This window comes from Volvox carteri, assembly GCF_000143455.1.
Source record: "Volvox carteri f. nagariensis unplaced genomic scaffold VOLCAscaffold_16, whole genome shotgun sequence".
NCBI classification, from domain to species: domain Eukaryota; kingdom Viridiplantae; phylum Chlorophyta; class Chlorophyceae; order Chlamydomonadales; family Volvocaceae; genus Volvox; species Volvox carteri.
This window is the reverse complement of record NW_003307559.1, coordinates 1,265,162-1,291,280: the sequence shown is the minus strand read 5'-3', so window position 1 is coordinate 1,291,280 and position 26,119 is coordinate 1,265,162. Positions and strand designations below refer to the sequence as shown.

At 54.1% G+C, this 26,119-nt stretch overlaps 3 protein-coding genes across 3 annotated transcripts in view; 1 reads left to right on the top strand and 2 right to left on the bottom strand.

Moving 5' to 3' along the window:
* Nucleotides 1–834: 834 nt before the first annotated feature.
* VOLCADRAFT_90340 (uncharacterized protein) lies at nucleotides 835–7,467 on the bottom strand (the record flags this gene model as incomplete). The annotated part of the gene is made up of 4 exons (XM_002949826.1): nucleotides 835–3,117; nucleotides 3,310–4,911; nucleotides 5,368–6,365; nucleotides 7,410–7,467. 4 exons carry the CDS (start codon nucleotides 7,465–7,467, stop codon nucleotides 835–837), a joined length of 4,941 nt encoding a protein of 1,646 aa, XP_002949872.1.
* Nucleotides 7,468–10,938: 3,471 nt separating this feature from the next.
* Nucleotides 10,939–18,667, bottom strand: VOLCADRAFT_59959 (uncharacterized protein; the record flags this gene model as incomplete). Its single annotated transcript, XM_002949825.1, has 8 exons — nucleotides 10,939–11,089; nucleotides 12,301–12,383; nucleotides 13,438–13,608; nucleotides 14,477–14,618; nucleotides 16,732–16,945; nucleotides 17,194–17,317; nucleotides 18,223–18,300; nucleotides 18,527–18,667. 8 exons carry the CDS (start codon nucleotides 18,665–18,667, stop codon nucleotides 10,939–10,941), a joined length of 1,104 nt encoding a protein of 367 aa, XP_002949871.1.
* Nucleotides 18,668–20,554: 1,887 nt separating this feature from the next.
* Nucleotides 20,555–26,119, top strand: part of VOLCADRAFT_104512 (uncharacterized protein) — a gene marked incomplete at its 5' end in the record, with an annotated part of 12,654 nt that continues 7,089 nt past the window's right edge. The window contains 8 exons of the mRNA XM_002949926.1: nucleotides 20,555–20,610; nucleotides 21,039–21,206; nucleotides 21,255–21,417; nucleotides 21,572–21,831; nucleotides 23,663–23,667; nucleotides 23,867–23,945; nucleotides 24,428–24,630; nucleotides 25,084–26,067. Of these exons, the coding sequence (XP_002949972.1) occupies nucleotides 20,555–20,610; nucleotides 21,039–21,206; nucleotides 21,255–21,417; nucleotides 21,572–21,831; nucleotides 23,663–23,667; nucleotides 23,867–23,945; nucleotides 24,428–24,630; nucleotides 25,084–26,067 (1,918 nt within the window). The remainder of the gene's footprint in view (nucleotides 20,611–21,038; nucleotides 21,207–21,254; nucleotides 21,418–21,571; nucleotides 21,832–23,662; nucleotides 23,668–23,866; nucleotides 23,946–24,427; nucleotides 24,631–25,083; nucleotides 26,068–26,119) is intronic.

The following is a 26,119-nucleotide window of genomic DNA, read 5'->3' as shown; positions in this document are numbered from 1 at the left end:
TGCCCATTACTAGCTCTTACGCTTACCCTTGACATGCGAGTATACATTGCCTGCTGCTGTGCACATCAATCTCTCCCTAGGTCGTCGGTAAAGGCTCGACGTTGTGGTGTGGCTTGCTTGTCAACCCGTGCATGGACGAAACACAACAGGTGTGATCACCGTCATACTTTACACGACTGGATGCAAGCGCTCAGACGTGTATTGAGAATGTTTGCGGTAGCATTAAATATGTACATGCATGGCGCGCGGCCATGCTGTCGGTTGTTTACCGACCGCGTCCCTCGACTGCAGCAGCAGTTATCTATCATCTGTGCTAGAGAATTGGACGGCATAGCTAACTCCCCCCCTCCAGCGCACTTCTCGACATCTGGCATCCAGCTCACTTCGCGTCACCTGGCATCCAGCTCACTTCACGTCACCTAGCATCCAGATGACTTGCTTTTTGGGGATCCAGCTGCCTAGCTATGTGATGTATCCGTCGTATCAACCATGCGGCTACATTTCGACCCAACTCCGCTGGTCATTGGCTGGCCTGAGCACTACTGGCATGTATGCAGCAGCAGCAGTAGTGTTGTATGTGCATATTAGAAAACATGCCAACGAACCTGCTGCACAATCAACCAACCAGCGAAAGACAAGCAACAATTGTGTTGTTATGTTCACATGCAACCAATGGAGACCTCCAACGGAGACTGTGTACTCTGATGATGCACACGGTAAGCAAACTGCAAGGTATACATGCAAGAGTATGCATGCATGCATGTATTCCTCCGTCTCCTATCCCATTACTGACATCACACGGACCACTTTTTCATCATAATTAAATATTTGCTGCTAAAGGCAAACGTACTTCCGCACGTGCTCAACCAGCTTACTATATTCAACATCAATTGCTAGCTTGGCAGCATAAATGCCATCACCTTGTTGCGCAGTGTTTAATACCACGGTTGAGTTAGCGATGTCTAGGCTGGGTTTTTGGCAGGAAAAGAGGGTTTGGTTGCTGGTGCTGTTCCCTGCTTGCGCGCCTATGGTAGTATTAGCTAATAATACTGAGGCATCGGTCACATTTGCGCTCCTGTTGACGCGAACAATATCTGCACTGTTGACCATGATAGCGCCACCATAGACCCCCGCTGTGTTCCCGGACCAGTAGCTTCCGTTTCCAACCATGAGCTGGCCACCGCATGTTGTAGCACTATACGCCCCACCTCCTTGCAGGTTAGCAGTGTTGTTGGTGATACTGCAGCTACTGACCCGCATAATGCAACCATCGGTGGCGTTCAAGTATATCCCACCACCTAGTGCCGCACTGTTGAGGCTGACTTCACTCTGCTCCAGAAGGGTTAGGACGTTCTGACCAGCTGCAGCTAGATAAATGCCTCCCCCACTCAGCAAAACCTGATTCTCTGTGAACCGGCATTGCTGGAAATGCACAATTGCTGTAACCGGAGTAAATGCTGGAATGTTGTTAATGGGTGGGGGTGGCGGGGGTGGACGTGGTGGGCGTGGTGGCGCCGGTGCTGGTGAAGGTGGTCTTGGGGAAGGTGGTGGTGATGGTGAAGTATTCAAATTGCTGCTGGATGCGGATGCAACTACATAATCCAGCGCAGCTCCACCACCATAGTTGGCAGTATTATCATGCAGAATACAGCCCCATGCCAGCAAGGACGATCCCTTCACACCTGAATTGAAAAGTCCACCACCACGAGTGGCAGAGTTGCCCTTAAAAGTGTCATTGAACAGGACTACAGCCGCCCTGCTCCTGGTGAGCTGCACTGCCAGGCCCCCGCCAACAGTGCCAGCTTCATTGTCCTCAAAGGTCGTGTTGCGAAGGACAGCTGTGACCTGTGCGAAGGTGCTAGCTCCGATCAGCATAGCCCCGCCACCCTGCACCTGAGCCGCGTTATCAGCTAGGGTGCAGTCCAGAATGACAGCTGCTGTCTTATTGGCTTCAAGGAACACACCGCCGCCATTTCTTGCGGAGTTTTGTGTAAACGCCGTACGCTGTACGACCACCCAAGGCTGTCTTGGCAGCTTTGTCATATCTATGTTCTGCCGTGCTTCCAGGGAGGGCAGCTGAGCTTGCACCGTCACAGTCACTCCAGGGAACGTGATGCAGCCACGCGATACATTCTTAGGTTGACCCAGGGCAACAGGCGGAGGAGGCCTTGAAATCTGGGGTGGACGATTCAATGGCGGTGAAGCACGTGAAGGTGAACTCGGATTGCTGTTGTTGCTGCTGCTGCTGTCCTTCGTAGTTGGAACATAGCTGGGCTGCGATACGTATGCAGGGATTGCATAATCCATGAAGGCAAAGCCACCACCATCCAGATCAGCACCATTGTTGTTAAAATTGCTGTTAATGATCTTTGCAGCGCAGTGGGCAAGAAGAAAGCCTCCACCATAGCCACCTTTTGCCATGTTATCCCGGATAGAAACCCCCTCCAAGCGCACACCACATGCTTGGCTGCCTTCAGGCCAGCAAGTCATATTACTGAAAGCCTGGATGCCAGGGACCAAATCAGCTTCCGTCGTGTCACAACCTGAGGATTTGTCATACATTATGTAACCTGTTTGGTTGGTAAGCAGCTTCTTTTCGCTAGGGCTGTCCTCCAAAAGGAAGGGCTCCGCCCAAATGAAGAGGGCTCCACCATTGCCTCGAAGTGGGCTGACGTCCTGGATGTACAAGAGCCTTGTTGAATCATCACCAGCAGTATTCGTGTGGAAGGTGGTGTTTGTGATGTTGATACGGGCCCCCATGAAGACGGAGGCCATCCGCTGCTGAGTCGATAACACTGGTGTCAGGGAGAGGAAGGCCAGGGCCCCACCAGCACCGTAGTGAGCCCAGTTACTATCCCAAGTGGAATCAGCAATCTTCAGGTAGAGCACTCGATCCTTCTGGAGTTGTAGCCGTTTCATGTCATCCGGTACAGTACGTATCCAGTGCCGAAGGTTGATTGAGATGGCCCCACCATCCTTGAGAGCACTGTTTTCAGAAATGCTGGACCGTGCAATGTTCAGATAGTATGGCCCATCATCCGGAAGTTTCTGCGATGTATCGCTGTTGCTGATGCCCGACGAATATCCTGAGACCTGGCCTTCACTGCCGGGTACAACCTGCGCAGCATGGTTGGGTTCGGAACAATATGTGATTGGATCCAAGCCATAAGGAAATGCATATGCCATGGTGGATGGTGCTATAAGGTGATAAATGATCTAGAACTGACAATGTGATAAAGCGGCCCAGAAGCCTCCCACTCTGTAACATTACAAAATATGCCATATGCGTCAGTATATGACAATACCCACCATTAAGTGCATGAAGCCACCTTCTCCAAACATGGCAGAGTTATTGAAGAGATTGCTGTCACTGATGGACAAGTTTTTAGGCATTGCTGTCAGGTGAATGGCCCCGCCAGTGACAAGCGCCTGGTTATGGGAGATACTGCTGTTGGATATGATGATTTCACCAGCGGGCCCCTCCATGAAGATTGCGCCACCGGATATACCGGCCAGGTTACCGTCCATCCGGCTGCCGCCACACAATTCAAACCTCTGAAGCGGCAAAAGCTTCGTTCCATTGGCATCATCATCGACCAGCTGAACATTAGGAATGTAGATGGCACCGCCATTGCCACCCTGGTTATCACTCACACTGCTGCCATGGCAGATTCGGAAACTCTCCAACCCCTTCCCAGCATAGACAGCACCTCCAAAGCCACTTCCACTCTGTACTTTGTTGCTGCACATACACGAGCGGTCTGTAACTGTGAAGTTCACAACTCGGGTGTTCCGAAAGTACATGGCTCCATAAAGAGATGATCGGTATTGCCCAGCTGTATTATTGCAGATGCAGCTGTTGTTAGAAACCTCAAGCAACTCCATGACATGTTTGACATCGGCCAGCTCCTCCTCTGCTGACATCCCCGAAACAATGGCGCTGCCCCCATTCCATGCTTTGTTCCAAGACACACGGCTGCCTCCTGTTAGAACCAGCTTTCGCAACAAGCCACCGATCCAGACACCACCGCCCTGGGATCCTTTCTCATAGGTAATGTCGCCAGCCGCCATGTTGCCGGAAATGCTGCTGCTGTTCTGGATTGTCAAGCTTGAACAGCTGCCATACACTGCAATAGCACCACCACCCTCTGCAATCGGTCCTGTGACACTGTTGTTATTGGCTTGGCTGCCTCCTTCAATGGTGATGCCATCGATGACGTCTTGCTCTACAAACACAGCGCCACCTTGGTATAAAGCCACATTATAGCTTATAGAGCTGCTGTCTGAAACAAGAAGGCGGCTGATGTTGCCTGATGATGCCTGTAAGCCTTCAGCAGAACAACTGCCTATATACACGGCACCTCCTCGCAACTCTTCCTGGGCGCCATCACTCACACCAACCGTGTTGTTGTTCAGGCTGCTACCCTGAGCCACCTGGAAACTTGCAACATTTGCCAGTATACCGAAGGCGCCACCGCATTTTGCTGCCATATTCCCATCCACATGGGAGCTGCCATGGACTGTGATATTTAGAGGGGTATCTGCTTGGCCGGCATTCTGAACGAGCACTGCACCACCACCACCAGACGTGGCTTGGTTCCCAGATACAGTGCTGCCAGACAGAATGGAGACCTGTTGAATATACGAGAGGACAAAGAAAGCTCCACCGCTTTCAGCGGCTGTGTTGTCGGACACACTACTGCTGCCCTCAACTGTTAGGTTGCCAATCTCGTTGGCTAGGTGCACTGCACCACCAGAGCCCCCAGGGCCATTAGCACTGTTGCCATCGACTTTACTACCTTGTGTAATGTGCAGTACCTCCAAATGGCTAAACACGTTCATGAAAACGGCCCCGCCATGCTTCGTGGCCGTGTTCATCTCCAAGCTGCTCCGGGAGATGTTGAGTACACCCTGTCAGCAGAAAAAAATTTCAAGAATTTAGTGTTAGACGTAAGAAGTGGCAATCGCTTAAAGCTCAGGCGGTGAGTGGCAGGATCGTGCTTCAAACACGCCCGCTAGTGGCCCCCCTTTGGCCTAAACGCGTTTGATGGCTAAATAATGGATGGTGGAACTTGGTGATGAAGTTATGAGCCTGTTGCGGGTTCACCAGCTCCACCCGCTTTATGTCTAAGCAGTTCGAAACGGGACACACACAGGCTATCATGAAGGCCTGTCCCTGGTACACCATGGTCTTGGTGTTCGGGTTTGGTATGTTCGTATACCCGAACACCAAGACAGACTTCGCCCATACGATCGCGACAACCAATCCATAAAGAAGCTACAATCCACCCCAGGTAGCCTGAGACCCGCTTGGTTGAGGTGGTGAACAGGCAATACAGCTACGTATGGCAGTCAAGGAAATCTCACCACATGCATATAGTCCGCTGGGCCTCCGTTGCTATCGGCAAAAAAAGCAAGGCCAGATCCAAAGCCACCCTTGTTGCCGGATATAACAGTGTCAAACAGGTCAACACTGTTCAAGGAAGAACCGCCTGGGTACGGGGTGTACACCACGACCGCGCCAAAGCCGAGCAGGTCCGAACTTGACCAGGCGATGCAGTCGCCGGCCGTAACTGAGTTGTTCACGAACACTGAGTTGCTGATCCGGATTATCCGATCCAGCTGGGCTCCGTCCTCCTCACTGCTGATGTCCGTGTTGCCTGCTGGTGGTGACGCGCCATTATCCGCATCTCTCTGCATGTTTAACAAAAGGCCCAGCCAGATGCATGCAAAGTCCGTGGCACCTTGGACATTGGTGCAGGTCAATCGGTCCACATATGCCTCCAGCACACCGCCAAACGATAAAGCACCCACGGTACGGCCCCAACAGTAGTCGCCAACCGGCTCGACTGCCGCGCCGTAGAGTTCCTCCATGGTCACATTTGCCACTGTGACGTACTTGCAGCTGGGGCAGCTGATGAGCGGGTCATAGGAAAGGGGTGTGCCTCTAAGGACAGAATTTTCCAGCTGCAGATGCTGAATTTGGTCATTAAACACGATGCTCCAGCCGCTGTCACTCGCTGACTCGAACACTTCAACCCCGCTAACCATCACGACGCCGCTTGGAGAAAAAGGTGGGTTATTGAGCGATGGCGGGCTGGACTGCGTCTCATCACTGTCTGGGGGCGAGCCGTCGTGTTCCATGGGCGTTGTAGGCCGGATGTACTGCAGAAGCCGCGTTCCGACGGTTACGTTTACAGGGACGCCTGGGTTTAGAGTGTTAATGCATTCAAGGCTGACCACTGAGGGCCTCCATGCATCCCGTGTGGCGGGCTCGCCAGTGATCGTGATGTAACAGGCCACGGTGGGCTCGATGGGGAAGGGAAGACTCGCACGCGCGACGGCTGCCCACAGTGTTAGCAAACCTGTGTGGCAGGATCAGCGTCGTGACATTGGCAGGAATAAAGACCAGATCGCTCAGCAGGGCTAAATGACATACGACAGCATTCAACATATACACTAAAGCAATTGAGTAGACATATGTGCATTTGCGAGGCAAGCTGGCGGACGAGATGCAGGGCTACTGGGATCCTTTAAAGTGGATGGCGTATGTGAATGTTCCTTCCAGCCGGCTGCTTGGCGAAAGGTACGAGGTGTGTCGACCGTGCGGTGAGCTGAGCGAGGTGATGACTGATGAAAAGTTGACTAAAGGGACGTTCATCTCTAGAAAACGGAGTTATCCCATATGCTGGTAGGTTTTGGGGCGACGGGAGTAGAACTCGTGATGTTTTGCGTATGCAGTGTTTGATTTGGGTACATCCTCTTGGCCGTTGCTTCGGAAGCAAACGGTTAACCGGACCGACAGAGAGTCAAAACCGGGCTGTGTGGAATTGTAGGCAGCACTTCGGATAAGCAAGACCATAATCCAGCCTGCTACTAATTGCACATACCCCGCATTGAAAGCTCATCTCGGCGAGGGCTTTAGGTTTGCTACGCTACGGGTACCTAGCGACTTCCGCGGCGAGCAGCATGGCAGCTTCACAATACATTCATTTAGTTACTTGAGAAAAGTAACGTGGCTATACACAATGCATTTAATGTATGATTACAAGATACCGATATCCCGTGTTACATCGCAATGGCCTGACTGTAGCGAGCGGACAAACGCGGACATGCCCCCTTGTATTGGAGCAAGATGTATGAAGTGAACGCAACAATTCCAACACCACTGCACAGCCGAAGCTTTGCAGCTCCGCCCAGAGAGGCTGTTTGAGCAAGACGGCCAAATGTATGCAACTGAAGTCTGGTAAGGAAAAACATCTGCTTTGGACTGTACTTTAAAACAAAACGTTGCATTAAAAGCGTGTGCACAGCCCTAATTATAGATCGCTCCAAGGCTCCAGAACGATCTAAGGCAGACGGCCTAAAAATAAAGATAACAGAATTTGCTTTGGAATTTAAGCACTCACCTTGTAGACCGACGATGAACGAACAGGCTGGAAGCATCGGCCGACGACTCCACCCCATCTTCGCCTTTGCCGAAACAGCTGGCGTATAGAACCCTATTAAATAGAAAGTAATTAGGGGCGCATGCCTTGTGGATAAGCCGCTGCACAGGAAAGAGGCATGCTGCTGTCTATATATCACTGCAGCTGTCCATAATCACATAATCAAAACACTCTCAACGCATCGCATGATAAGCACCAAGCTTATAGCATTAAATGCACAACCCTCTCTATGCAGAGATGAAACCGCCTTCCGACCCTGACCTGGATACGTACCGTGACTTACTTGCTGTACGGACGGGTTGTATTTCGTATTCACGCTGCGTTGGACCAGCTTTGTGCAAGTTTTTACATCAAATGTGAGAGCTTATTTGACAGCTCCTTTATCTCAATACGAAAATCGCATTAAGGATGCGACGTGGATTACAACGGAACACTCGGATCACGCACGATTAACTACAAACGTCTTGATGAAGTCTTTTACACGTATATAGTTCTTGCAAGTGGTCTCAAAAATACCAGGATGATAAGTCCTGTTCAAGGGCTATCAGTACGACATTTGAGAGCTGCGGCCAAAAATCACTTAGTCATGGTCGAGAACTCGCGCCTGTTCATATCATGCTTCACTTTTGCATGCTTGCACTGAAGTCGTAACGATAAGCCAGAACAAAGCGTGCGCCCGCCAGTGCCGTAAGTGTCTGTTTAGTGTCACTGTAAGTCGCCAAAAGGGGTGCGCTAGGCAGCTACATCAGATCATGAAGCACTGCCGGGTTTTATGCAGACATCTCTGTAAGGATGGCCTTTGAGCCGAAGCAACTTGACGCCTGTAGCACCCGTTACCGCTTCTGCCACAACTGCCTGAACGTTGCGCACGCGCTTCATCCCCTACCCACACAATTGGCCGCATGGACAAGTCCCCTGGGCTCCCGGGGGAAATCCCTTCAGCTTCCCACCGATGAGTCAGTGGCTAGCGTACAGCGACAAATAAATCTTAGCATTCCAGCATCATCACGAGTATCACCGTCAGCAGCAGCAGCAGCAGCAGCAGAGCGCCTGTAGCTTACAACTTTGCCCTCGAATAATTACCCAATCTGTTTTTCCTTTGTTACGTATTCATCTGAACTGTCTTGTTGTTGTGTTATCTTTGCCAAGTGATAAAATGCATTAGCATAATAACGGCATCAGCATGCAACTGTGCTGCCAACTTGCATTAATAAGAGGAAAACGCAGAGGCCAGGCCAGGCCATTGATGAGCCTGCAACCTGACTGCCGCAGGGCGTATGACATGCACGGCACATATACCCTACAACAGCACCGCCCCCCACTTCTCACTTTTGTCTGTAGTAGCTGTTTCAGTACGGCACATATATCGTCTATAACTAAAGGCTAAGGCGCTCCACCAGCATCTGTAGAGGCCTTAGGGTTTACGGCCAGCTACTACACCGTCCCTCCCTTCGCTAGGCTCACCCTCCCCGTCAACGTCCCCATCTCCATCCCCATCCCACACTCCTCTCAACAAGTCATCACGTTCGATGTTAGGTTACGAAACATCCATGTACTGACATGTTCCATCACTATACGAAATATGAAGTACAGTGCACTGACACACACACACACATAAAGGGCCCGACAGTCCATCAGTTCACCTGCAGCACAATCCCCATACATAGCTGCGCGTATTGTTTTTGCCTTGCTGCATATACACACTGGATTACACATGGCGCGGGAAAATGCCCTTCTGCAACCTGGAGCAAGGCGTCTGCAAGAGGCCCCCGTTCACACATACACACACAAACACACCCCACACACCACATACACACGCAAACAGAACGCACACGAACGTCACGCCCCCAACACACAGGTCGTCAGGAGGTGTTTCGGTCTTGATGGCCTTGTCCCTCCAGCCACCAGCTATTCTCCAGCCACATCATCAAGTCACCAGACCCCCCCACTGGACCCCTACTCGCTAATCCATCTCTGCCGTGTCCCGCCCCGTAAGCCCTCCCCTCCTCCCCCCCAACCCTCTCGCTCAATAATGCCAACTCCTACCCACTCACCGCCAGCTCCGACATCGTCCTACGACCCGCCAACCCTACACTCTTCCCCTTAGACACAACCCCAAGTCAGCTAACGCGCTCTCAGTCGACTCACAGTCACAACTCAGATAGCGACACAAAGACTCGAAGCTAACGAACTGTAGTAAGCTACATTTCCATGAGCTTAATTTCAACGATTACTGTTAACAACAACTGTAAATTCGTTAACGATTCGACTCGAGTTTCGTACATGTTACGAGTATCGCCACATGCCTCGAACATGGCGGTTGTTCGTAACAAACCTAAGGGACTGGGGCCCCGGGCCCCACCGACATTATCCTAGTACGGCAGGACCGTGGTAGGTAGGCCGAGATGTAAGCTACCCAGGCGGGGTGCTATGGCCAGACACTGAAGTATCACGACTACTTGGTGTTCGGAGTTCAAGACTCCGCTGCCGCCGTCTCAGATTATTTCGTACGCGTCTATGCAGGCTAGTGCTTGTCGCTGGGTTGGACTTCCTCCTGCCTCGGCGAGGACTGCAGTCAACTCTACGCTTCCGCAAAGCCAGTCGACCCGTCAGGTGAGCGACTGCTACACGAACTCACAGTTTTCACCCTTTTGATCTTTTACAACTCTCCGTTCAAGTTTAGTTTTCTCTTCACTGGCCCATCCACACATTGATCAGTGTTAGTCCACGCTGGTAGCTTTGGAAAATGCAAAAGTCTTTTGGGGGGCGCGCTATTTGAAACGTAGGATGTTGGCTGAAGTTCGTGTGCTCCTTGGCCTCTGAACTTCTCGCTTCGTGAGATCCAGTGTCCGTCTTTTTCGGTTGGTTAGAACTATGGCATATTCTGCTGGAGAGCGGCTGCCATGTAGGCTAGTCGTACAGCGCAGGGTTGCGATGTCGTGCGTGTACCTGGGGGGGATGGACGTACGGCATTGGCCGTGTTGAACGCCACAGGACGAAGGAAGGAGGGAAGGGGACAAGATGGGAACCGCCTTGGTACAACTGCACCTGCACCGAAGGGTGGCTAGATTGTAAACGCAGTTTTAAGAAGAATGTAATATTTTCCATGATTTATGATTTAATCATGTTTCCCGCAAACCAGGGGATCGCATCGCGGAGGACGTGAAAACGTTGCCCAGGGGATGTGCGCAGGTGCCGAGAACGTTCAACCATCCAGCGCGTTCCGTCCGCACGCAATACAGAACCAAAGGGGAACACTTTAGTGTTCGTCCCCTTTGGTCGGGGCGGTCGCGCTTTCACGACGATTTTTGTCATGACCGCTGAACTAACTTTCTATCCGAGGATTGCGCCTTTAAATACAGCTGCTTTAACTTTACCTCTGCATATTGCTCACCCTCCCAGTACCCCTGTACTTTTCTTTCACCCCCTCCGCCCCCCCCCCCCAACCTCAACTTTTCTCCCTTCCCCGCATGCTGCTCCTACGCGCCTCCTATGCACCTCCCCCTCTCACCTCCTCTATCGCCGCCACCACTTCTTCGCTGAGCCCCTGCGCGGCCCCGGTTCCAAACGCGCCCAGGTTCTCGGCCAGCTGCTCGGTGCTGGTGGCCCCCACGATGACGGAGGGAATGAAGGGACGGCTCCTGCGCGCGGAGGGAGGGAGGGTGGGCGGATTTACATTGAGGGTTTGGGGGAACATCGGGGGTTAGGTGCACGCGTGAGTAAGCGTGCGTGTGTGCAAGTATGTGTGTGTGCAAGTATGTGTGTGTGCAAGTATGCGTGTGTGCAAGTATGTGTGTGTGCAAGTATGTGTGTGTGCAAGTATGCGTGTGTGCAAGTATGCATGTGTGCAAGTATGTGTGTGTGCAAGTATGTGTGTGTGCAAGTATGTGTGTGTGCAAGTATGCGTGTGTGCAAGTATGTGTGTGTGCAAGTATGTGTGTGTGCAAGTATGCGTGTGTGCAAGTATGTGTGTGTGCAAGTATGCGTGTGTGCAAGTATGCGTGTGTGCAAGTATGTGTGTGTGCAAGTATGTGTGTGTGCAAGTATGCGTGCGTGCAACTATGTGTGTATACGCGCGCGCGCGCGCGTGTGTGTGTGTGTGTGTGTGTGTGTTATGATGAGGGGGATTCCAAATGGTTCAGCGACAGAAATGCAGAGACGGATCATGTAAGCACGTCTCAGCGAACGCTGGCAACGCTACACAACACTACAGTACGCTACACAACATTACAGTACATCACACAACACTACATCACACTACATTACATCACACTACACTACACTACACTACACTACATTACACTACACAAACAGGAAAATCGGAAGGGGAATTTGCTGCAGTAGCACGAGGCAAGGAACTGAAGCTGCAGCAGCAGCAGTTGCTTGCGCGTACAGCATCAGTTTCAGACCCCGAAACAGGCTGGTCAAGGCAGCAGGCCAAGTAACCTCGACGAACCAACACCTGCACAGATCTGGACGCTTCCGATATCTAACCCTCGACAAGTAGCATGTCTTGATACGATACATAGCACGAGGGCACGACACAGCTTTGCAACAGTACGGGGCAACCAAAGTGGACTCCAACGCCGTACTGAAGGCACCTGCAGCGGCTCCGGAGCCTCTGCACGCTAGGTGGCGATGCCCCAGGATCACATATCCGACCAGCCTCACGCATGCACACACACATCCACATCCACACACACACACACACATAGACACACACACACACACATAGACACACACACACACACACATGCACACACAAAATAACCCCACACGCACACGCACAAAACACACACACATACGTCCGGGGACCCCCGGCCCTCCCCCTCACAAACGCACGCTCGTTTACCTGCACCAGGCATACCCTAGCTGAGCAGGCGTAAGGCCCGCCTCCCTGGCTATCCTCACGTACTCGGTCACGGCTGCTGCGACCTGGACGGCGGGAGCCGCGGGGCCGGGGGGGGGCCGCGGGGGGTCGGGGGGAGCCGCGGGGCCCCGGTGGGGAAGGGAAGAGGTGAAGGACAGAACGAACAATTAACTTGTCCATGCCCATGAAACTTGGCCCACCATGAAACACCGGTGCCGAGGTTGGGGGGAAGGGGGAGGGGGGCGACGGAAACCCAGCAGGACAGCAAGACTCGGTTGAACCACCAGAGGGAAAGCGGGTTAGGGTTTTAGGGGCGAAAGGCGGATAAGGCTCCTGGACCTGGAGGGAAGAGAAACCCAGGTGGCGGCGACATCATTGAGGGGGGGAGAGAGAACGACGCGGCGGATGGAACGTTTATTGGAAGAGGCGGAGGGAGTAGGCATTGAAGCGGGGTGGACGGGAAATGGTGACGGGTGGAGGTAACACACACACACACACACACACACCCCATGCAGCCCGGACGTAAGGCCCCCCTGTACTTGAATATGTTGGCCTCATGTCAGCCTCTCTTTTCCTTTCCGCCTTGTCAGGCATTACCATCTCTTCCCTCTCGTAATACACACCCCCGGAAAAAAGAAAAAGGATAAAGTAACTACTTCACAACTAATTACTCAATAACAATTGAAAGCAACTCGGGTGGCACATGTGAAAGCTGCTGCGCAGATCAATCGTAATCAATCGCGGGATTAGCCCTCTGGCGCAAAGGCACGAATCCTGGAGCTGGGAGACCAGGGCGGCGGGAAGCGTCGCGAGGGGCACTTAAACCCACAACAACGCGCACACGCAGCCATCGAACACATCCTTGCATACTTCACACACACACACACATACATACATACATACATACATACATCGCAACTCGCCCTCATTCCTCTCACTTCACACGGCCCAATCTCAACGCCCAATCATACACTACACATACACACTACACATACACACTACACATACATACAACTACCCGTACCTGCCTTCTACCCGTTTCCCTCCTCGCCCCCAAATGAACACATCTTCCCGCCACCCCCAGAGGACCTCAGGAACACAACCCAAGTCAAAACCCACCCGCGGCGTGTTGAAGCGGGCGTAACGCTCGGGGAACAGCGTCAGTCGGCAACCGGCTGGACGAGTGCCGTACGGAAGGTACTTGCCCGTCAGAGCACCGCCTGCCAGGGCGCTCCAGGGGAGGAGCCCCAGGTTCAGGTTGTGGGGGCCGCAAACCTCCGCAAGGTCGCCCTGTGAGTCCCAGGAATCCAGGGAGGGCCGGGGGGGCCGGGGGGGGGGGGAGACGAACCACACACGATTGAAGCTGCTGCCAGGGCAAGAGAGTATCAAACGTAGAACTGACCGGGGGGGCCCGGGGGAGGCCGGGAACGACTGAACAGAGGAAAACAGACCAGGGCGGGGTCCAGGACGAGCCACTGGCGAATGTAGCCGATGTCAGCAACAGGCGGTCCATGGAGGGGCCAGAGAGGAGGTCATATGGACAGAGGTGGTAAAAGTGTGAGGATGAGGAGCTTCAGGGGGTGATGGGGAACAACACGCAAAGCAAGAAAACGACAAAATGTTGACCGGTCGATGCCCGCAAAAAAGCGATTTGGAGGTAGGGAGAGGAAAAAGGGCGGCGAAGGCCGAGGGAGCAACTGGATGCAAAGAGGATCAACTGACGAAAAAAGGAAGCCGAGAAGCCCACAACATGTGTGAAGCATGGCAACAATTCTTTTCGTCTTTAGATGGTTTCGGAGGATAGAACTCGCGGACAGTGGCCACACACGCGGCCTGAACGTAAGAAGCGGCACGTCCCAAATGCTCGTCCAATCTCGTCCAGTCAAGAGACAACATCACAAACCGTCGCTCAGCTCGGTTGCGACGTCATTCATATCTTTCCTTCCGTACTCCCTGTTATTCAGCCGTATCGTGCCGTAACCCCGTACGGTACAAAACACAGTACGACTGTACATTTGCCGGGTAAAACAGCACATTGGCTATTGCTTGCTTGATTGCTACACATCCCCCCAAAAGGCGAATTTGCCAACGACGTCACTTCTTACATCAACAACCTGATACACTGTAAACCCGTAACCCCTGCAACCCCTCATCACACCTCAAAGGTGCGGTGCAAGAGGCTGTAGCTGTTCTGGATGGTGGCGGGGCGGGGCAGACTGGCGGCGTCAGCGGCGGCGCAGTGCCGTACAACGCCCCAGGACGTCTCGTTCGACAGACCCCAGGCCCGGATCTGCGAAGAACTCGGCAACAAAACGTGGGGGGGCCGGGGGGGGAGGGCGATCAGCGCCACCAATAGTCAATGCCGGTCAACAAACATAAGATACGAATCCGTGTGTTTCATGGTTGGGCTGTTGGGGGCTTGAAGTAGGTTAACGGCTGCGCATTTCATACACGTCAGCGCAGCCTGCAGCTATGATGTGGTATGACCGCTGTGTAACAAAAAAAATTATACATCGCGGAGGGGGAGGAGGATGGCAAAAAGGAGGATGAAGCTCGGCATTCGTGTGTTTGTAATGGCCCCCTCCAAGATACACAACATCGAGGCGCCGTCCGGGTATTGTCAGGTACCGCGAGTCGGAGAGTGGTTCGGGCCCCCGCGGACCCACCACCCACCATCGCGGCCGGGGGGTATATGTTCCGCCCTCAACGTGCAAAACACGGGCGCCTACCGCGATGGGGCTTCATGACCGGCATCACGGTACTCCCAAAGGTTCCCTCCTCCTCCCCCCCTCTCTACCACAACCGCACCAAGGGCAAAACACAGGGCGACACACACACACACACACACACACACACACACGGGCGCGCGCGCGCGGCGCAAAACGCGGCTCTGGCACCTCCCTCCGTCAATTCGGAGGTAACGAAACAGAAAAAAGAAAGACCCTCCAAGAAAAACATCCGCCGTCAGGGTTTCGCCCCGGTTGGCTTTTACAACACTTGTGTTCGCCCCCGCCGAACCTTCCGACAAGATGTCATTGCGCCGTGCCTGAAATGTTGCTGGCTATGTTACGCCGCATCTCTCTCTCTCAGCCATTACCTTGCCCTGCCGTAGTAACCGGCCAATCGCCGCCACCAGCTCCTCAAAACTGCTCACGGGGGCGTTAACCCTCTCCGCCGCCTCCAGGTGCTGCTGAGCCGCCTCCGCCCGGTATTGATAACGACCAAAACTGGGCACGTACCTGTTGTATGGTTTTGCGGATGTACGGCAGCGGTTGATGGTTGTCGTACACCATCACCAGGCACGACCGCACATGGGTGAGGGGAAAAAGGGCATAGTGAGGAATGCGGTCAGCAGGACGGCGGGGAGATGCGCATGGGCGTGGGCATGCGGGTCTGATAACTCGCTGGTGGTTGACGTCGTCTTTGGGGGAAACTTTAAATCTTTTAGGGTGCAGATTAACAATTGTACAGCACTGTTCTTTACTAAGAACCAGTGAAGCGCGCCAACGTAAAACTTATAAGCTTCTAGGTGAAAAGGTGCTGAGAAAGCCGACCCTCAAACATAACGAAAAAGAAAATGGAGCGTAAGGATTGTTGGCAAATTTAGTGCAATCAGCTGCGCTCGATTCCGCTTTGAGACTGTTCTAGGACCTGGTAACGGTGCGCGCCAAATCGCGAGCCGCGAACTTTAAAAGGCCCCTGAAACTCCATTTTGCAGGTCCTCTAGAGTCACACCGCCACTGACGACAAAGGCAGGATGCAACTCGACTAGACCTGCTGCTGCTAATGCTGTTCCCGTTGCCACTGCTGCTACTGATTCCGCTGAAGTTGCTGCTCGTACTGCTGCTGCTACTGTTGTTGCTACTACCTTTGCCGGTTTTGCGGCTACTGTTGCTTTTGTAATCTGTTGTTGTTGCTGCAGTCCTTGCGTCTACAAACAACAGGAAACACTCGTCATACAGGTATGTAGACCGAAGCCAGCTAGTTCATTTGTACCCGACTCTGCCACTGCAGCCGACAGATGCGACCAAAGCAGACTGAATGCGGTATACGCTGACTTAAACATCCTCGTAAATATCCTCAATTCAAGCTTTAGAGATTCACTTGCCTGGCAAAATACTTACCTCAGCGGACTTTTCGCCTCAAGGAAAAGCCTCCGAATTATTATTCGCGGAACGAAAACGCCATAGACTAGGCCCGAATTAGTTTGATGAAAGAAGCGGCAAAAGTGTTTAAGCTTCGCTTGCTTTGCGATAGAGCTCTTTGCCCTAATCTTCCACTTTTTTGCCACTTTCACCAGCCGCAGCCCAGCCAGCGCCACCGCCATGCATTCTCCCAGCCGGTAGTTTCATTTTCCAGTTTCTTGCGAAAAAAATCGATCAACCTTTTTTGTTTTTTCCCACCTAAGAAGACCCCAGCAAGTCACCGGCCAGTTTTCTGTGAGTTCTACTTTCCCTTATGCCGGCACCCCATCCTTTCGATGCTCGCCTATCCGGCCAATGCAGCTGCAGCAAGTCGATGTAATCGGTGCGCAGCCGTCTGAGCTCCCCCTCCACGGCAGCCACGATGGACGGACCGTCCAGTCGAGGAGGCGCGGACCGGCCGGGCGGGTCGGTGCGGTTGGCAACTATCCACTCCATTCCCGTCGATCGACCTGAACAACAGATAACGACCGGTCCGACTGTAATCATCATTACCAACAGATTAATCATTATGGCCGCAGAAAACGCTGACGGTAATGGCGATAGATGTAATTTCCCCGGAATAGTATCGTACAGCGCCATCCGCCGACTATGCCGTACCATACGTCCTTCAACCAGTACGGAATCCGGAATTTGAAACCTGCAGAATTCTCGTCCCATTTTGTCGTCCCACCTGCCACCTTGGTCGCTACCACAAAGTCCTCGCGCCGCTGGTGTCGAAGCCAATTCCCAATGAAGGTTGATGTACGGTTGGCGGTTTCGGCGCGCGGCGGAACAGGATAGATCTCGGCCGTGTCCTGTGAGGCGAACGAAACGAAACAAGAACAACAGCAAGAAACCACGCGAATGCTCCATTCATGACCTCACTTAAAAAGTATTGCTCTTCACCTGCTCTCCACCCAAGACGACGTCCGGGCGGCAATTCAAAAAACAAAAACAAAGCAGGAGTGCAAACACGTGCGATGGCGTGTGACACCGGGGTCACAAGGATGCCGTACATTCGCGGGTTTCTTACCCCACGGTTTCTTTAATTCCAACACAGGTTTTTTTACCGCGCATACACCCCGGGGGAGCCCCGACAGATCAATACACACTCAACCGGGACCCTCTTTCATTACCTCCTAATAAGCTCTACATTGCGACATGGTATGGTGTGCAAAAGACAGGAATCAGGCGAAGGTCATGAAAGCAGCAGCAGCAGCAGTGGAAGCAGCAACCAGGGAGGCAGTTTGCATTCCATTGCCCTGGCTGGATTGCCCTCCCTGAATATATATAATTGTGCAGCTCTACTCCCCCCCCTGGCGATAATCTCCCTTAGCTCTGGACCCTTGTCACGGGGTCTCAGGCCCCCGGAAACGCCTTTCCCTGGACTTGTCGAATGTGTGGCGGCGGCGGTGCCGGCTGTAGGGAGGGAAGAGTAACCTACGGTGAAACTTTCCCCCAATATCAATATCATGGGGGGCGGGGAGAAACCGTGGAAAACCCACGGGTACGCCGTGTGTGTGTGTGTTTCGTGCCTACCGGTCCTACAACCTCTGGTGTGACCAGCGGAGCAGCCCATCACATCGCTCTGCCGTACAGTTGCCGTACGGCAACAATATAATATATATACAGATATATACATATACATATATAGGGTTTTATACATATTTTATACATATATATACTATGATACTAATACTATCAACCGCCACACACTCACCAGGAAATTGATGCCGCACTCAGCTGCTAGGTTCAGCTGCGCGTGAGCCTCCGCCTCGGTGTTTTGTTCTCCCCAGGTCTGTACGACATGAAATACACGACAGTCGGCACGGCGGACATCAGTTCATGACAGCATGCAGGCCAGCACCCAGCGACACGGCCCTGCTAACAACCCCGGCTACCGGCACGGAGGCTCCTGGCTCTCGTGTTTCATCCGGCCCAAGGTCCCACAGCGGGTCTCAGGCGGATTAACCGGCTCAAGTGGAAACTAGGAAAACACCACCGGACAGTGTTTTTGGACCCACCATCGTGCCCAGGCAAACCTCGGAGACTCGCAGCTCGGAGGAACCTAACTGCACCATCTGGTGTAAGAGGAGAGGGTGGGGAAGGGTGCGGGTGTATTTGCAAGCTCTCGCTGCTCTCTGCTGGGGCAGAGGGGGATGCATGTCTGCTTTCCAGGCGACAGTTGTTTAGTTCTTTTGCTGAAAAGGTTGAAGAGAGAATCGGGCACATAGATTTTCAGCAGTGCAAAATGACATACATCGTCATGCAATAGTGAAGAGTTTAGGAGGGGAGGTGAAGGACTACTTTTGGAACTGATGAACGGGCCGTGGCATGGCCGTGGGGCTGCAATAAAGCTTTTCAGGGGAAAGAAGGCTGCTTAGTTCTTGATAGCTAGAAACCCCCAGACCCTTCTTGAAGCAGGCACTGCGCATGTCCTAAACCGTAGAGAAGTATGCAGAAAGGTATCAAGAGCAACATTTGAGCAGGGGCCGAGTAGACGCGCGCATCTTAAGGACAGCAAGCCTGGTGGTCGCGGCGTCGGTGCGTACCTTGAGGGTATGCGGCAGGGATGGCGACTTGGTCACGGCGGCGCCGACGGCAGCGGCAGCAAATCGTACACGCCGCTCTGGACGATGAATACTAGAAGGCCAAGAGCCTTGTTGACTCGCTGCCGCTGGGCGAGCCATGGACATCTGAGAGCTTTCAGACACAGGCCTTTGATGCAAAGGCAATTCACGAAGACCGGACAACATGTTAACAAACTTGAGCCTGAAAGGAGCCTTTCAAGTATGTTTTACTTTTATAATAGGCAAGGGTAGTCAGCCGCAAGTTCCGCTAACAAGGTGAACGAGCCAGACACAGACTCGGTCAATAGAGAATTATCTAATAGCATGAGCTAAATATAAAAGCACGTATACTAACGATGCGTAGTCGTCTTTTATTTCCTTGCGCGAGGATTCCCAAGCCCTTAAGCATCGGAGATTCACCATACAGGATGAGCAATGATGAGAAGGAAAATCGATTGAGAATTCCGCAGTTCCATTGTTAGTGCATACGTGCTATGGCCATTACTAATCCGGCTTCGGAGCAGCAGTAATCTTTCTCAGTAATCTTTCTGGACGGTCGCACTGGTACATCCTAAATCAATATGTTTATCTAGGGTCATCCAAGTATTATTCTGAAGTAGCATGGATTGCCGGCCTACGCGGACGGAGAATTAGAGGCAAGCAGGCCCCAGCGGTCTACGACCCCCTTGAGCTACATCGCGCGAAGGGCCCACAGGCTGCGCCAAAATATTAAACTTAATCATTCTTCCGCTCCCTCAAATCTTTCCTCGGTGCGCAACCGTGTGTATTGTCATTAGTACTGCACCATTATTACTGACGAAACTTTCTGCGGGTTGACTTCTGCTGGTTGAATCGTTCTTACATACCGCAAAGTAGTGTATGCAGCTGCCGCACCGTCCCAACTAAGCTTACTCGCTCATGTGCCGAGGATTTTCACCATACACCATGACACTCACAATACCACGGATATCTTATCAAGTGGTGGGAGGTGCGCAGAATGTGCTGCGGGTTGAGGGTCAGTTTATGAAGGGCCCTTGGAGTTCGTGCACGCGCCACAAGGCGTGATGCTTCCAAGCACACATAAGTCACCCGGTGCTTCCTGAGGAACCGACGGGACCTGCGAGAGCGTATCCGTACCCGAAATCGCGCCACAACTATGCACCTAAACGCCAAGCATGCACCTCAAAAGGATTGAGGTGAATTCAATCAACACAGCAGCTGTATAATCTTCGGATGGACATTTCCCAAAATTTGTGCTGGAGAAATTGGAAACCCATTAGCGCCAAGCGCTCAAAATCTACATTATTCATAAGATGCAATATCGCTAGAGATTTCGATGCTAACTCTCTTCTCACATATATTCACCACAGTTTATCATCTGGCAGGAGGGATCCAAAGCTGAGAGAAAACGACCAGACCAAACTGACACAGAATCAAGCCTTCCAGCGCCCTATCCTACCCGTCTGACGTCTACTTTATTACATGGGGAATTTTTGGCATGAGGTCAAAGGAGATGATTCAATTGGAGCTTACCGACCGTACGGAGCTGCAGGGCGCGGTGCTGCAGGGTACCACCATGCCGCACCGCACAGCGTCATAGGCGGTTGGTTTCAGAGCTATTTTACAGATATACACAAACCAAACTCACATGGTTGACGGCCGGACAATTTTTCTACGGAGCCGCGTCGCGTCCTGTAGCCCAGTCCTGGGTCCTCTTCCTTCTGCCAGCCTTTTCCAAAATTACCTTCCTTCCCTGGCCATCCCACGTGCCATGCCCCCAGCCGTCGCGTTCCCGCACATACCCGCACATGCCACCTTTTTTTCCCTCACTCACTTTCCCCTTTGTGAATAAAATTCGTCCCCTCTGGCCCCATTCTAAGCTACTTTCTGTACGATTTTCCACGTGTCATGCAACATTCCGATCTTCTGTTGCCCGGACTCTGCTTCCGTACAGTCCGTTCCTCAGGCCCAGCGCTCAACCATCCGTGTCGATTCGGGCCAACCGACTGTGGCTTGAGGACCCCGATGTGCCGCGTGATGCGTATGACCCGCACAGCATGTTCAGCAAGTACGGCGCACCGGACGACGGCTCCAAAACCACTTGCCATACAAGCGCTGCAGGGTCATCGAAGCGGTGCGTGGGCCGCACTGACCGCAGCTGCCGCCCCAACGGCGGCGGTAGCGAAGGCGTGCTGGGCCCCGCCTCTATGTGGGGCGGCGGCGGCACTGCCATACGCGGCAACTTCAGCGGCAGTGTCCCCTGGGTTACTGCGGGGTGGCGGAGTGGGCAAAGCAGCAATCGAACTGAGCCAGCTGCAGCGACAGCGGGGCCAGAGCGTGGCTCGGTAGGTGCTCACGCACACACCCTCTCCGGCTCTTTCACCCTTTTCTCCCACCCGGGCCGGGATCTCTCCAGGGGATCCGTGTGCATGCATACATACCAAGTACCCCCTGCACTTCCCTCACGTGTTCCCTTCCCGTACCCATTACCCCTTCCAGTTGGTCTCCCGGACCCAGAGCTGGACTGGCTCTGGCTCCGGAACCAGGCAGCAGAGACAGCCCGGGGCGCTGTGGGCGCTGCGGGCCTGTGGCGCCATGCGAACCGGAGCCGCCGCGACGGCTGCAGCCCCTCAGACCCCAGGGCAGACGGGCCCGAGGGCCTGTAAGCGAACGCCAAGTAGCCACGCTGCCACCTGGGGGGATGACCCGTGGGACGGCGCGGTCGGCCGGTCCGTGTCCTGCGGCCCGCTGTGCTCCCGGTGGGTTCTGGTGGGGGAAAGGAGGGGGCGGTAGAGAGGGCTTTGCGGGCAGGGGGATTGCGTGTTATAAGTACGGCAACGAAAGGGACGCGAAGGGGAGGGAGGAGGTGATGGTAATGGTGCGTTTGGGGGGACTGAGTGGGCTACTGCGAGTGGGGGAAAAGAGAGCGGAGAGAGCGGGGTGCTCCGGTAGGGTCGTGTGTGTATTGGCAATAACTGACGTGACAGGAGAACTGGCGTTGGGTAGGGCGAGAACACTGAGCAGGTGTTACCGTAATTACGTATCCGACTGTACACTCGAAGTATGCAGGATGCCCGTGTTCGGGGCGCTGGCTCCGAAACCTCAAGTAGTTTGATACGAATACTTTACACGGGTTCAGGCGAAAATTGGGAGAGGGTGCTTGGGGTTGAAGGATAAGGTGTTGCTCCACCAGCGTCAAGTGTTGGATTGTGCATGCCGGCGATATAGCTACGGCTGACGCAGAGCCGGGGTCCGATCAGGGTTGAGATGGTTGATATCAGAAACTGGAAAGTCAAACTACATTCAAGCAGTCTTGTGTCGTGTTTTATATGGCGCAACGAGGGTGCGCCAGGGTTTCCTGGTGGTAGCGCGGACGAATGTCTGCTTGTCCTTCTGCTGGAAACATGCACCGTCTGATGGATGGCGGGTGCAGGCAGCGAAGCCATTTTGCAGCGCGGTTGATTGCTATCAGGCGGCAAATCAAGTAGCTTACATGATGCCGGGTCAACATGTGTCGCAGGGTGAACGCAGCTCTGGGTAAAAGATTCGTTTGGATATTTCGTCTAACGGTCAGGGACAACGGCTACCGTTTCCAGCACCCCACTTAAAACTTTCGCTCCATAATTCCATATGTGTGTGCGCTGTAGATACAATCATGCCAAGTGTCTGGCACTGGACTCGACGTTTTCATGGAAATGCGTCTGTACGGCGTCCGTCGCTGTTGTGTGAACAAACGTCATGGATGGTGTTATTGCTATGTTAGCTGTACGTTCATGTATAATATCGCTGTGCTGCGTATTTACGCACAGAGGTCTTGACGTAAAATGACGTTTTGAGGAGCAGCCTCCTTTGACTTTGTACATCTTTATACACCTTTGTACATGTTACTTCGATATTACATCGCTCATCATGCATTGGTTGACCATGGCTCTTGCCGAAGTAGGGACATTGTAGCCATCATGCCAACCTTGCTTGCTCGTTGCTACATGTAAGCTTGCGACATCTTGTCATATAACTTTTGTTGAAGGATCATGTCGAGGTAAGTGCGTTGGATGGGGTCTCTTCTGTCCGCACATGCTACCTTACATCCCGGCAGGCTTCACTTGTTCCTGTCCTCCCCGCTATAGCACGTGGCAAGGCTTATCAAGTTGATCCAGTTTTTGCGTACTGTAAACTTAGTTTAATCGCTTTAAATGGTCAAGTTTCCGCAGTTGCATCGCAACGCCCCTGAACGACAGGCGAAGTGCACACAACCAAACAATGCTAGGTATGCACGGCCAGCTAGCATTATGCCACTTCATTCACCGATCCTTTTTGCGAAAAACCTCGCCGCAAGCCCACGTTGCCCCTCTGATGCCCATTGCCCAGCCTCCTCGCAAAACAATCTATCCTATAGCGTCATCCACTTTTCTGACATGCAAGTTCACAAGTAAAGTAAATTCGCCCTTCTTTCCCGGGCGCTTCTGCTTACCCTGCTTGTCCGTCGGACTTTCAAACCGTCAAACAGACGGTCAAATACACCGGCCCCCCACCCCGAAACCCCTACCTCCAATCCCCGTTCATCCCCTCCCCCCCCCCTGTCTCCCTCAGGGCTGGTGCAGGCCGACCTGTGACACTGCGCCCGAACACGCAGTGGTTCAATCCCGATGACTTCGATGAATCAGCGTATGACTCACCATTTGGCGCAAAGCTTGGATCGACTTCCGGCGGCGGCGGGGGGGGCCCCGCTGGTCGCGGGGGCGGCGGCGGCGGCGGCTTTGTGTCCTCGCGCGGCGGCGCCGCCGTCGGCGGCAGGGGCACCGCCGGCAGTCCTGCTACTGCTGGTGCTACTGCCGGTCGAGGCGGCAACGTGGGAGGGAGGGGCGGACCTCTGGTAAGGGTTTGACAGGGTTTTAGGGGTTTTATCTGTCCGGGAATCGTTTGGTATGGCGTGGATTGGACTGTTTTTTTACTGAAAGGTTAGACCCGGACGAGAAGTAGGGTTTTGGGGTTTCGGAGCCATTGGTTATGTGTGGATAGGGTTTGGTTAATGCACAATGACGAACGGCAAATGAAGAACCAAAACGGCGTTTCCTCGGGTTTCAGATGCCATACATTGTGCCATTGTGTCCATGTTGCCATGCCGCCAGGGCGAAGGCAGGGCCTGGCGTTGCTCGGAATCTCCGAAACCAACGCCAGTCCCCCCAGAGCACACATACACACATACACACACGTATATACAACCCCTCTTCTCCCGCCGCCACGCCTTTAAAAATAGGGCCCCGCTCGGTACGACATGTTGGCGAGCTCCGTTGAGTTACCAGCCGGCAGTAGCGGCATGCTGGGTGCCAGTAGCGTCGACATCCTCGGCCGTAGCAGCCTCAACGGCGGCGGCGCCGCAACCGATATCCTCGGCCGTACGAGCATGGGCGGCACCGTCGGGGGCCCGCTGGCGCGGCCGCCGTCCTTTGGCCGCGGGACACTGCCGCCGCCGGGGCCGCTGAAACTCGGCAACGGAAGCGAAGTGATGGAGTTAGAGGCGTCAGAATGGCCTGGCGGCGGCGCCGCCGCCGCCGCAGGTGCCGTACCGCGAAGACCCGGCAGCGGGCGGTTGGCGGGAGCCGGGTCGTTGGCGTTGCCTGGTCCTCCGGGTCCTAAGCTGGCGTCGCTGAAAGGAGCGCCGCCGCCGCCAGCTCAGATACCAGACCGACCGGGAAGCATCACGACCACGCACACACAAACCGATCCCGAAGGTGAACCTCATCGGGGGGGGGAGTGACATGGGGGGGAAGTCATCTGATGTTAATTGTGATGTATTTATGTATGTATGTATGCATGCGTGCATGCGTGATCTTGCATGATATTCCTCAGACCAGGCCGGGGACCCCGACGGTATGGTTTGTTTAGCAGCTGGGGTGTATGTATGTCGTGTTGACTCCGAACATTATTTCACTTTGTTGGCGACCTGAAGCGCATATCTGTCGTTTTATTTCGCCACATTTCCTTGTCGTACCCTGACTGTAACAAACCAGGCCGTACCATTGTCACCAAAACGGTTGTGACTCGAACCCATTCCGGCCGCATCCGTACTGAAGTAACCACCACTACGTCGGGACCAGCACACCTCATAAACGGGTACGGCAGCGGCGGCAGCGGCGGCGTGGGTTCTGTGGACGAGCCGCCGACGCCGTTGTCTCCGGGCGTACGACTGGCCCAGGGATCTGGTCTGCGCGCCGCACGTAGCGGCGGCAGCGCGCAAACATCCCCTACTGCAGCGGCCGCCGCTGCCGCCGCCAACGGTGCGCTGTCATCGCCCCGACGTCCCAGCATTGCGGACGGTGTAAGCGCGCCTGGCGGCGGCGGCGGCGGCGGTGCGGCGCCGCCGTCGCCGATACTGACTCGGCGGCCAAGCCAGACGGGTTTGCTGCCACTACGGCCAGTCAGCGCCGGACGTACGGCACCACTGGCGGCGTCGCTGCCGGGACCGTTGCAGTCTTCCCAAGGAAACGCCGTACAGGCGGCCTTGCGGAATACCTGGGGGGGAGCCGGTGGCGGTGGCAGCGGCGGTGGAATCGCGGGCTCTGCCGCTGCCGCGCCGGCGGCTGGGAGCGCCGTCGCCGCCGCCAGGATGTCCTCTCCAGCTCGTACACCCGTCAGCGCTAGGAATGCTGCCGCTGCCGGCGGCGGCAGCGGCTCTCCTGGCGGCGGGCCGGCAGCAGGCCGACTTCGCATGTCCCCTGCTTTTGCCGCTGCACATGGACTCGGCGGCGGTGGCGGCGGCGGTGGATCGTCTTCCAGTGGACAAATCGACATGTATAACTCAGCTGGCGGCGGCGGCATAGGGCAACGCCCGGCGTCGGGTCGATACGGCAGCGCCGCTGCCGCCGGATCGCTGTCGCCGCCGTCGCCGGCGTCGCCTGAGTATCGCAGTCTCGGGTCCGCGAGCACTCGGCTGCAATCCTTGCCTGGCGGCACCGCCGGCGGCGGCGGCGGGCTCGAGTCATCGGCGCTCCTACGTACGTCAACGGCGTCGCCAGGGCCGTCCGCTAGGCCGAACAGTGCCGTACG